Genomic DNA, 11619 nt, shown 5'->3' on the forward strand with positions numbered 1-11619 from the left:
CCAGAGGCTTAGTGCCTACATACCAGACTCTGGGGATCTTGGAAGCCTACCTTGGGCCCTTGAGTAGGAAACTGATGCTCTCATGAAGATGAGTCTCTTGTTGCTGTGCCGCATACAGTTCAGTAGGTGCCATGAATGGAGCAAGGTGAGTGCTACCCTCCATGATGGAGTGTTGTTTCCAGGAGCATGCTGTGGGTGTGCCTGCGACTATATGACAGGGGGAAGTTCCATCATGTCTGGAACCCTGTCATTTAGATGCAGTGGTGGCATCCCACTGGGGAATTCCCAGTTCAACCATAAGTGTCTTCTCTCCTACCCCTGCAGAAAGGCCTTCTGGGTCGGAAGGTTTTGTTTTCAAATCCGCCAACTTTAACATAGCTAGCCTGGGCTCAACACAGGAGCTCCGTGGGCAATGGGAATACTCCCTATGCCTCAGTTCATGGCACTGTAGTATGTCTTCTAGCCCACACAGATGGTCACCTACCTGTTAGAATCCCACTGAGCAGATTTTTCTGAAAGCATGTGGCTCACTGGCCTCTGGGAGGAAGAAGGCTGTGGTGTATGTGACCATCTACAGAAGGAGCCATGCCTGAGGGAGGCCTCTGTACAGGAGCTGCCCCAGAACCAGAGGAGATGACATCCTTTTGAGGCAGTCTTTTTCCATCCGTTCCACTGTCTGACCAAGGGACAACAGTGTGTCAGCTTCTCACTGAGGTGTCCATCCCTGCTGCTGACAAAGGACACCTACTATAGCCACTGTCCTTCAGCCAGTGCTGGGATGCTCAGCCCTTGCTGGGATGCTAGCTGGTCCTAGTTTGGTGCTCTGTTGAGAAATCCAGAGGCCACCACACCCGGGCCTCATCTCTTCCTAACCCATCCAGCCCAGGGTCTTGGACAATCTCCTGACCGGCGTCTGAGTGGCCTGTGAAGCCTGCAGGAGTCCCTCTTTTAGAGACTCTGCGGGCAGCTGGGTCTAGTCCTGGAAGAGACTATCCAAACCTCTGAACCAAAACAAGCCTTTTCACTTTGCAAGTGGGTTGTCTCAGGGACTGAACGATAGTGATGTGAATCTGACTCACCATGAGGGGCAGGACTCACACCCAGGTTGCTCTAAAGCCAGCATGCTGTGGCTTCAGGCCTGAGCACATGAGCAGGAGCTTGAAGTCATCAAGGCTGCCTATTCTGGACAGAAAGGAGGCAGGGTTTGGGGAACATGGACAGCCTGTAATAGACCTGGTTCTCAAAGAAGTCCCAGACGAAGCACCAGATCACTGTCTCTCTCTCTCTCTCTCTCTCCCTCCATCTTCCAATCTCTCCCACCCCATTCCCAATGTGCCAAACCCAAGTGACGACTGAGAAGTGGCCTTTTGTAGCTCTGGCTGTGGCAGTACAGAAAGCCAGGCTCTAGGACTGTCCTGGGCACAAAGGGCTGTAGAAGCATCTAGGACAGCAGGTTGTGATACATCTAAATTTTGTCCCCAAAGCAGCTGACCCAGAAGGCCATGCTTTACTCTCCATGGTGACGGAACAAAGTTGCAGTGAAGCCAAGAAAAACACAACAACAAAGCCAGGAATGGCCATGAGCCAGCACTGCTCCAGGCTGCTGAGCAGGCACAGATTGAGATTGGGGTGAGGTAGGAGGTTGGCAGCAGGAGGCCATAGACAGAGCCTGAGAACCACTGGGTTCTCCTAAATTGCAGCTGGAGGCTTAGGAAAGGCTGGGTTCCGAATGGTGGAGGGGTTGTGCCAAAGACAACACCTCCACCATGCTGACTCGGAGCTTGTCTTCCCCAAGCCTGGGAGCAACAGTGACCAGGGGTCCACAAGCCCCTCCTCCACCTTGTTCCTGCTGGCTTTCCATCCAAGGAGCCAAATACATGTGACCTACAAAACTATATCTTCTGGTCTCTTTCCCATCCCTCTCCCTCCCTCTCCTTTCTTTCCTCCTGCTCTTCCAAATAAATTAAAATAGCACTTGATTGTTGGGGGGGGGGTGTGCTGCTTAGGAAAGTGGGCTACCATAGCACTAAAGGCCACTAAGGTATAGTCACTGTCTCCTGGATCAAAAAAAAAAAAAATGGACATATGCCAGTGCCTGCTATCTGAAGAGTTAATTCAGGGGCTGGAGAGATGCTTTAGGGGATAAGTGTACTGGCTGCTTTTCCAGAAGAACCAGCTCCGGTCCCAAGTCTCCACAAGGCAGCTCACAACCTGTAGCTCTAGTTCCAGAGAATGCAACAGCTTCTCTGGCCTCTGTGCACACGTAAGTGCACAGACACACAGGAAAGCAAAACACCTGTACACATACTAGTACTAAAAATAAAATAATTCTTTATAAAAGAGTTAATCCAATTGTACCTGTCAATGGTACCATGGAACCATCCTCAGCATGGGGGGTTCATGTACACACACACACACACACACACACACACACACACACACACACACTCACATACACACGTCTACTTGCCACAGATAGGGCTGATGACAGACCAAAATACAGACACCATCAAAGTCCAGCTTAGTGATCCAGTGTTTCATTGGATCAAATACAGAAATATTGGTGAGTGGTTATTTACAGGCTCAGGAGTGATTCAAAACAGCAAAACAGCTCCATCATCAAAGCCTACCCCATCATGAGTGACAGATCACAAAAACAGGAAAACTTTACCAAACTGTACACTGGCAGCTCAACAGGTTGGAGAGTGTCCTCTCCAGGTGGCTCAGTAGGTCTGAGTTTCTTCTAGGTAATTTGGCTGATATCAATTCCTTCCAAGCAGCCTAACTTGTGTTAGAGTCTCACAGCAGTCCTTACTGCTCATATATGCTTATATGCTCAAGGAGGGAAGAATAGTAAATCTGGTCAGTTTCAGGGACTTCCTGAAGTTCTTGAGTTGCTTAATTCCTGAGCTCAGGAAGCTTCTCTGCAGGTGGAACAATTCACCTCTCCTTGCAAGTTCATTGTTTTACCTCTCTAAACATCCTATGTCTTAACCAGCTTCCCTCCAAGATGGAAGGTTTTAATAATAGGAAACTGATACACAGCACCCATTTTCTCATGAGCACCTTGAGAATGGTTAACCTGGAACCCTAGATTGAAGGGTTGAAGCATCCTGAGTTGCCACAGCCTCCACCAGGACCTGGGTTTCAGCCTCTGGTTTGCAATGAAGAAGCTACATGCAGCATCCCTGAGCTTTTAAAAACTGGCCTCTCCCTCCATGAGCTTAGACATTCTGCTGCAGCCCTCTCCACATCTTTGAGGTGGTCCTCCTGTTCATCACTCTCTGAGTCGTGCTGACCCTTGTCATTTCTTCCCTAAATGCACTTCAAGGTTGTGCAAATTTCCCTGTCTGGTCTGTGTCATAATTGGCAGGCCATAAGGCACACTGTTCCTGCTGATGTCTCCTTAGTCAACACCAAATAAGGTTTCCTTTGAAAACAATAAACCCGCTGGGTCCACAACATTGTAAGCAAACAAGACCTTTTAGCCATTAAAAATACCCTCTCAACTTGTCTTCAACTCAGCTATATGTGCTGTGGTTACTATTGGGAGCCAGCACTGATTGAGTTCCAGGACACCTTGTTGATCATGGGTTTCTGCAGCATGCAGCCTGAACATCTAGGGACCCTTGTCTTACCAGGACAACCCACACAGCTCCTCTTCCTGCCATGACTAACTCGTGTTCCAAGTGAATAAACACAGATACCCACAGATACCCAGATTCACCTCCACACTTGTCATTTAGCTTCCCAGCTAAAAGCATATTGACAGCCTCAAGTGCATCTGGAATGCATTACCTGCACTGCTTGGCTGGGATGGTATTCCCATGTAACCAGGTTTCTACTAGAACCAGCCACTCCTTCACATGAGGTCACCTTTTCCCTAGGGCTAAGCCTTGGTCCTACCTCAGGAGCATTCCCGCTTCTCTACCTGCCCACACTGCTCAGGAGACCAACCTCTTCTGTACTGTTTCTCTGGGCATCCTTTCTCTATCCTGACATCTCAGCATCATCCCCCTCTGGTCCTTGTCACAGCCTTGAGGGTGTTCCACTTTTCCTTGGCCCCAAAGCTCCTGTGGGACTCCTAAGTAAGAACTCACTGTAGGCTGCTCTCCACCTGTTCGGGGAGTGTTGGTATAATGTTCTTCTGAAATGTGTACACCTTACCCTTGTTCATTCAAAGGCTGATTTCCCCCACCCTTCTGGTTTCAATCCGGATATTGCATTGTGATACTTACTCTAAGCATCCTGTTTCAACTGTGTGTAAACAGGCCAAAATAAAACAATTAGCCACAGTGTTGTGCAATGGGAGGAGCCAGAGGACAGGAAAGAGGAGAGGAGCCAGAGGGCAGGAAATGAATGGGAGGAGGAAGGGCGAGAGGAGAGCTAGGAGAGCAGAGCTGGAGGAGAGATCTTGGAGGACATGGAGTATGAACCAGACCTAAGATTTCACAAAAAGCAAGTATAATGTGGGAAATATAAATGTTAGGAAACTATGAGGACTTGGAGGTTTAAGAGGGAGTAACTATTGCTCCACATTGTGTTCTAGGTTAACTAAATAAACCCAGTCTCTGTGTGGTGATTTGGTTATACAGCTGTCTAGGATTAACAGTAAGCTTTACTAAAAGATAATTATTAGTAAATATTAATCGCCTATTACAACAGGGGAGTCATGAAAGAGGACAGCAGGATCTTCACAGGCCTGCAGGTCAGGGTTGAGGGCAGAGGAGGAGCATTGCTTCCATCGGGACAGCTCCTTGGAGAATGGTGGCCGACTGAGTTGCCTGTGAGGCAGCCCCTCAGCTAAACCATATGAGATGGGTGAGTTGTCTTCTGGGCTCTCAGCAGCCCCCAGAGCGCACATGGCTGTCCCCTGCCCAGGGCCTGTCCTCCAGAAGGCAGCCCTCCTGAAGCTGAAAAGACAGCCCAACTGGTATATTCGCATGATAGTGGAAAGGGAGGAGCCAGCATTCATTGCCCTAGAACAGGTACAGGTAGGCTTAGACAGAGAAAAACTTGCCACAAAGGACTTTGCTGCTGAGCCAAATAACCTGGACTCTTGACAAGGACATTTGAGCATGGGGTGATTTGTACTGTTGCCTAGAAGGTGTGCACAAAGGACTAGGATATCCTCAGGGAGAGTCAGAGTGTGCTGTGTGGGAGACAGTGTGGCCTGAATGGACCAGGAAGAGAAGTAGCAGCCCTCTCACAAGGTTAGGGACCCAGGGACCACCGCAGGCCTACTTTTCCCCTCAGAGTAGCTCCATGGGGATCAGAAAATGAATGGACAGGTCCTTTCCCCTCTGTCACAGTCTAGCTCTTGCCCTTTGGTTGGTGATTATCCAGGAAGCAGCCAAGGAAGTGCTTGCCCAAGTTTTCTCCCCGGAGGTGGGGGCAGGTCCAGGCAGGTTCTTCTGAAAGTCCAGTCTGCAGTGTCCTGGGATTTCCTGCTCTGTGCTATCAGGTGAAAGAACAGAGAAGCAAGGCTGGGCAAGGAGGGTCTCCGTGGGTCTGGAGTTCCTCAACCTTCCTGAGGACTCAAGGATAGGGTGTGTTGGCTTGAGCTGTTATTCCTGACTAAATTAAACTCTCTGATTAGCGGGAAGAGAGGCCTTGCTGAAACTTGTATTTGGTATGCGCCCTAAAGAGGAAACGGCTAGATACCAGATTTCTTGCCACAGGCACCAAAAATTTTGAGCGCCCTTGAGTAAAGACAGTGACAGGGAAGGGTTGCCACCTAATATACTATTTAATATAATCCTCACGATTACCTAGGAAACCAAATGTTATTTTACTGTTCTGCAGATGAAGCCAAAGATTGAGAAAGGCCGAGTAGCATGACTAAAGTCACAAAGATGAAAAGGGGGAAGCCAGAGGAATAGTCAGGTGTTAGTGACCTCATTCTTTCTTCCAGTGAAATCCTATTGCTTCCTGGGTGACACCAGAAAAAACACTCTTGAGTAAAATTTACATGGCTCCTAGGAGGCTGGAGGAGGGTTGAAGAGTCTCTGTGGATTCACATGGTTTTCCTTCTCTTCTGCAGGGCTCAGAGGAGGTGTGCGGGCAGGTCTGGCTGTCCCTTGTGGATGCAGATTTGAGACCCAGAAGTCTCCCCATGACTCCTTATCACATCCGACAATACCAAGAGAGGGACCACAAGCAGGTCCAGGACTTGTTCTGTAGGGGCATGGAGGAGCACATCCCTACTGCCTTCCTCCATGCATTGCTGCTGCCCCGAACTCTCCTGCTCTTACCTGGGGTGCCCACTGCCCTGGTCCTGGTGTCTGGCTCCTGCCTGCTGGCCCTTATGTGTAGCTTCTTTCTGCTCCTGTTTCTACGGCTCTTTGTCAAACAGTCCTCGAAGAAGTTTGTGGCCTTGCGTTTACGCACAGACCTGGCTGACACCACCAAGTCCTACCTGAGTGAGCCTGGCTCCTGCTTCTTGGTGGCTGAGTCTGTGGATCAGGTGGTGGGCATGGCAGCTGCTTTGCCAGTCAAGGATCCCTCAATAAAGAGGAAGCAGCTGCTGCTCTTTCACTTGTCTGTGTCCTCACAGCATCGAAGACAGGGGATAGTAAAAGTGCTGGTCAGAACTGTCCTCCAGTTTGCACAAGACCAGGGCTACAGTGAGGTTGTTCTTCGTACCGCCGTGCTGCTGCGTGACGCTGTGGCCCTCTACAAGGGAATGGGCTTCCAGAAGACAGGCAAGTCCTTCTTCAACACAACAGCAAAGCTACTGGCTGTTCCTTCAATTCACTTCATGTACCCGCTCCCCTCTACTCAGGAACAGGAGCTGGGATCTTTCCCTATGCATCTGCCAGCCTCCAGCTCACAGTGCTATCACAAGCAAACCCTAATACTGAAGTGGGTCATAAAGGTGTATTTGTCTTGCTCGTTGGAATACTATCTGTTTGATGGTGTGTAAAGAACAGGGGCAATCATGTACTCTAGTTCCTCCAACATCAACATCCTGTACAGGGTGTCTGTGAGCACTGATGGAGTAGGGTGGTTTCGTGGCCTGACCAGCATGTGTGGCCCCTGCTGGCACTGACTAGACTCAGCCTCATGGGCCTGCATGACTGAGTAGAGGCCAAGTATGGCATGTGTCTGTAGGTCCAGGAAGAGGGTAGGAGACTATTGACTGTCCTAGATTTACTACTCTTGGGAACTGAGGCTAGAGTGGCCTTAGTCCTGAGACTAGGAACTCCAGTAACTTAGGTGCCTCAGGCCTGACCATTCCATTATACAAGCTCCGTGGATGAATTAAGACATGGTGGTGTGCTGGTGTTGTCAAGACAGTTTGCCATTTCTGCAATTTAATCTCTAGCACAGACATACCAATATAGTTCTGACACTGTCTCACACTGGGATTCCCTAACCCAGAAGGACCTGCTAATCACAGCTGTCTAGGTTATCCTCAAAGGAACTACTGCCCAGCCTTGGCATTTCATTGGCTTATAGATGTCTTTGAGAGATCTGATAGGCAACTCTCTGCCCTCCTGCCAACTAGTCTTCTCATAGATTCACATATCTTCATGGTGTCCTTTTGGCAAGTCACAGAATGGCTCCGAACCAAAAAGACTTGTTTTCCAGGAATGCATGCTTTTCTCTGAGACTTTCACATAGACAAACATGATTTTTTTTTCTCCTTACTAATTGGCATTTCCAGTTTCAGAAACTGCTCTGCTGGCTGTTGGGGTGGAAGAGAGGGTTGTTAAATCACATCAGGCAAGATACTCTTGTTGATATGATAATGGCATAGATGCTATGGGTACAGCCAACTACTTTCTGAATGAATTGCAGGAAAGGGGAAAGCCATGGTATTAAGCACATAAAATATGTTTTAAACAGATAGTACAGAATTGGCTATGAGTTCTTGTTGCTCTTCCGGAAGACTCAGGTTCAGCTCTCAGCACCCACACAGTGGCTCACATCCACCTGCAACTCCAGTTCCAGGGGATCCAATGTTCTCTTCTGGCATCCAAGGGCAATGCGTACATACAAGTGAAGCACATATGCGCACACAGGTGGGACCGAGTATCTGATCACACTGTGAACTCTGAGACTGTATTGTTGACTGGGAAAACCTGTTTCTAGTTGTGGTGTGGCTCAGCTGTAGCACACACCACACATTCAAGAGCTTGCTGCTTGAAATATTGTAAAGAAGATTAAATAAAGTTAACCCTAGGTCAAGGGCCAGAGAAAGCAACCAGCTGACAGGGAGCTGACAGGGAACATAGGAAAAAAACATAGAGAGTAAGAGAAAGTCAAGAGACAGACTTGACAACACTGGACCCCCTGGAGCTGGAGTCTCTCTGGACAGAGAGACCCATAGGAAGTAGAAGAGGAGAGCATTCAGTTTGAGGACAGAGTGGAGAAAAAAAGATTCCTCTTTCTTTTTCCTTTTCTTTTTTCCTTTTGAGATGTCTGCTGAGGAGGAAAATCAGCTGGGTGATTTCTCTGCCTCTCTGAGCCAGCATCTGGCTTCCGAGTCTTTATTGGTAAAACCGAACATAATAAAGATGTCCCTATGCTGTTGTTTTTGTGAAAATTAGGGCTTATTTGGCAGTGCTGCTTTTGAGTAGTAAACAATGATAAAGTCCAGTGAGAGGAAAAATAAATCAAGAACAGCCATTGAGGGTTACAAGTGTTTTTTAGGGTACTATCTGAAACGCTCAGAGGTTTCATAGCAGAGATGTCCCTGTGCTGGTAAGTTTATGAACCAAGAGGTCATTTAGCTGTGCATCATGCCACAGAAATCTTTCCAATGGAAGCTGCTGTCTTAAGCTCAGCCTCTGCTTGGAATGCTTTGTGCTATTCACAATTGTTCCAGCAAAGCTTTCCTCTTGGCATGGTGGCAGCCTAGCAAAATAGTCCTACAGGAAAGACGAGGGAGAAAGAGTGAGAGGCTTGGCTTTGTGTGAGAAGCCTGTCATGGTCCTTTAAAAAAAATCTGTGGTATTAGTTTGCCAGGAGGCTGTGAAGATAGGACTTTAATATAAAGTGTTTCTAAATATTTTTGTTTTGTTTTTCAAGACAGGGTTTCTCTGCGTAGCCCTGGCTGCCCAGGAACTCACTCTGTAGACCATGCTGTCCTCGAACTCAGAGATTCCCTTCTGAGTGCTAGGAGTAAACGCATGCCTCACCACACCGGGGCAAGTGGGCCAAGTATTTCTAAATCTTAATGTAAAGACAGCATTAAAAATGTTCTGCAGAGGCCAAATACACCTGGGAAACATGTTCATAAAACCACTCTTCCTGCCTGCTTACACATTTTTTATTTTACAATTTAATTTTTAAATTTTATGGGTACAAGTATATTTCCTGAACATATAGATGTGCACCACAGGCAGTCTAGTGTCTGTGGAGGTTAGATAGGGCATTGGATACCCTGTAACTGGAGTTACCCATGGTTGTAAGCAGCCATGTGGATGTTTGGAACCAGCCCTGGGTCCTCTGCAAAAACAAGTGTTCTTAACTGCTGAGAGATCTCTCCAGCACCCTGTTTTTTGTATTTTTATGTTGTGATTTTTTTTTATTACTTATGCTTATTCTTTGACAACTTCTTGCTGGTATGTAATGTATTCTGATTATTCTTTCTTCCCACCCTCTTTTATTTTCCTTCAATCTCTATCAACATTCCCTCTTCCCCGAAAGTCTCTTTCCCAGAATCATGTCTTTTTTAGTTTATTTTGGGACTCACTGAGCTCGACTAGAGCCATCTGTATTGTATTTTATTTGTGTGTGTGTGTGTGTGTGTGTGTGTGTGTGTGTGTGTGTGGTGCATTCATGTCCACAGGCATATTCACATGTGTTAGGGCATGGGCAGACCTTGACATCATCAGAAGTCTTCCTCAGCCACTCTCTGTCTGTGTTGAGGCAGACTCTCTCATTTGAACACATAGTTTGCTAATCTGGGGAGTCTAACTAGCTAGCTCAGTCTGGGAATCCCCTCTCTGCTTCTCACCTGTCAAGATTACAAGTTAACCATCATGCTCACCTGACATTTATGTGGCTGCTTGGAGGTCTGAACTCTGGTCCTCATGCTGGTAAGACAAGAACTTTACCCTCTGAGCCATCTCCCCAACTCCCTACTTTTCTTTTAAACCGTCTTTACTGGGTTATCAAACTGCCAGAGGATCTGTCAAAATGGAGATGTTCAAATAAAAGACTTAAGGAAGAAATGTGAATTATTCCTAAATAGAAAGACAGACAGTGAACTCTTCCATTCCACAGACTTAATGGATACAAAAGGAACAGGAAAGAAGGACAACAGAGAATTCAAACAGAGAGACAGAGTTTTAGGGGAGAGAGTAAATGAGAGCAGACAGCACTTTACTGCCATTTGACCCCAGGCAAAAGCCAACTTTCAGTCCACTTAGCAAATGAAATTGGTGCTTTACCTTAGGCTTGGCAAATCTACTGTTAGTATTTTGGAACACAAGCTGCTTCTGGGTTGCCCAGCAACCTATCATGTGTCCTCAGCCAGCCAGGTGACCACACCTGGAGGTCATGGTTTCCTTACAACTTAAAGGGCCCACCCGGACAGGTGGTCCCTCTCTTGCTCTCCTCTCTCTCTCTCTCTTCCGCCTCGTCTCTCTGCAACCCCCTTCTCCCTTCCCCTAATAAACCTCCCACATGGAACCGATCTCGTGGTGTGATTTGTGAACCCGCCATGTAATCCTCACAGGCGCACGTTTCCTAACACCTACCAACTTACCCCTTTTGTTTGAAAATTTTGTCTTCTAATTATAATTTTTTTTTTATTCTTGAGCATTTCAAACACGTATACAATGAAATGTGATCCTATCCACCCATTTCTTTCCTCAAACTCTACACATATCCCCTCAATATGTCCTCCTCTCAACATTGTGATTTTTACAGAACTCATCCCCTGAGTGGCAGAGAAGTAACCAAGGCTTCATGCCAAAGCTGGGCTGCAGAGAGTGGGGGAGGACATGGGCCCACGGCAGGAACGCATTTAAATAGCAGGGCCACTGAAAATGGGCTGAGCCACCGCTGTCGTTTCTGCATTTCCCTTTGTCCTCAGCTACCTTAAAAACTCCAGCCAAGGAGCTACTGTGCTGGTTTATGTCTGGACGGAAGCCTGCTGTACATGCTTCCACCAGACGAAAGAAGAAAATCCCAAGAAACTCCTCCCCCACTCTGGCACAGGACGAAATCAACTCCACCTCCAGAGCCAACGTGAAATGTGCATTTGCCTGACTTTTGTGCTTTGCTAACACGTGTCTGTAGGTTACACAGACTTGAACGCACCGTTAGCGACAAAAAGTTCCACTACTGCTCAAGATAAAATGGTTAACTTTAGCATTTTTTCACGTGCATGCGGCATGCGTGCACAGGCACATTCACGTGTGTCAGTGCATATGTGTGCGCAGGTGCTTGTGCACGTGTGTGTGCACACTTGTGGAGGCTTGAAGTTGACATGTCTCTTCCTCAGTCTCTTTCACCTATATTTATCGAGGCAGAGTCCCTCACTGGGCTTGGAGCTCTTCTGGCTAGCCAGCTTGCTCTGGGGATCCCTTGTGGGTCCTCCTGAGTGCTGGGATTTTAGTCAGCCTCCTTGCTTGCTCGGCTTTTATATGGGTTCTAGGGATC

The 11619-nt window shown here is 47.5% G+C and overlaps 1 protein-coding gene across 1 annotated transcript; it reads left to right on the forward strand.

Annotated features, from left to right (window-relative positions):
* Positions 1 to 4665: 4665 nt before the first annotated feature.
* LOC129684499 (probable N-acetyltransferase CML1) lies at positions 4666 to 10642 on the forward strand. Its single transcript, XM_055617681.1, has 2 exons — positions 4666 to 4821; positions 6044 to 10642. Exons 1-2 carry the CDS (start codon positions 4813 to 4815, stop codon positions 6923 to 6925), a joined length of 891 nt encoding a protein of 296 aa, XP_055473656.1. The 5' UTR covers positions 4666 to 4812; the 3' UTR covers positions 6926 to 10642.
* The last annotated feature ends 977 nt before the right edge of the window (positions 10643 to 11619 follow it).

The sequence above is a fragment of the Psammomys obesus genome, unplaced genomic scaffold, assembly GCF_907164565.1.
Source record: "Psammomys obesus unplaced genomic scaffold, mPsaObe1.curated_primary_1811, whole genome shotgun sequence".
In the NCBI taxonomy this organism is placed as follows: Eukaryota; Metazoa; Chordata; class Mammalia; order Rodentia; family Muridae; genus Psammomys; species Psammomys obesus.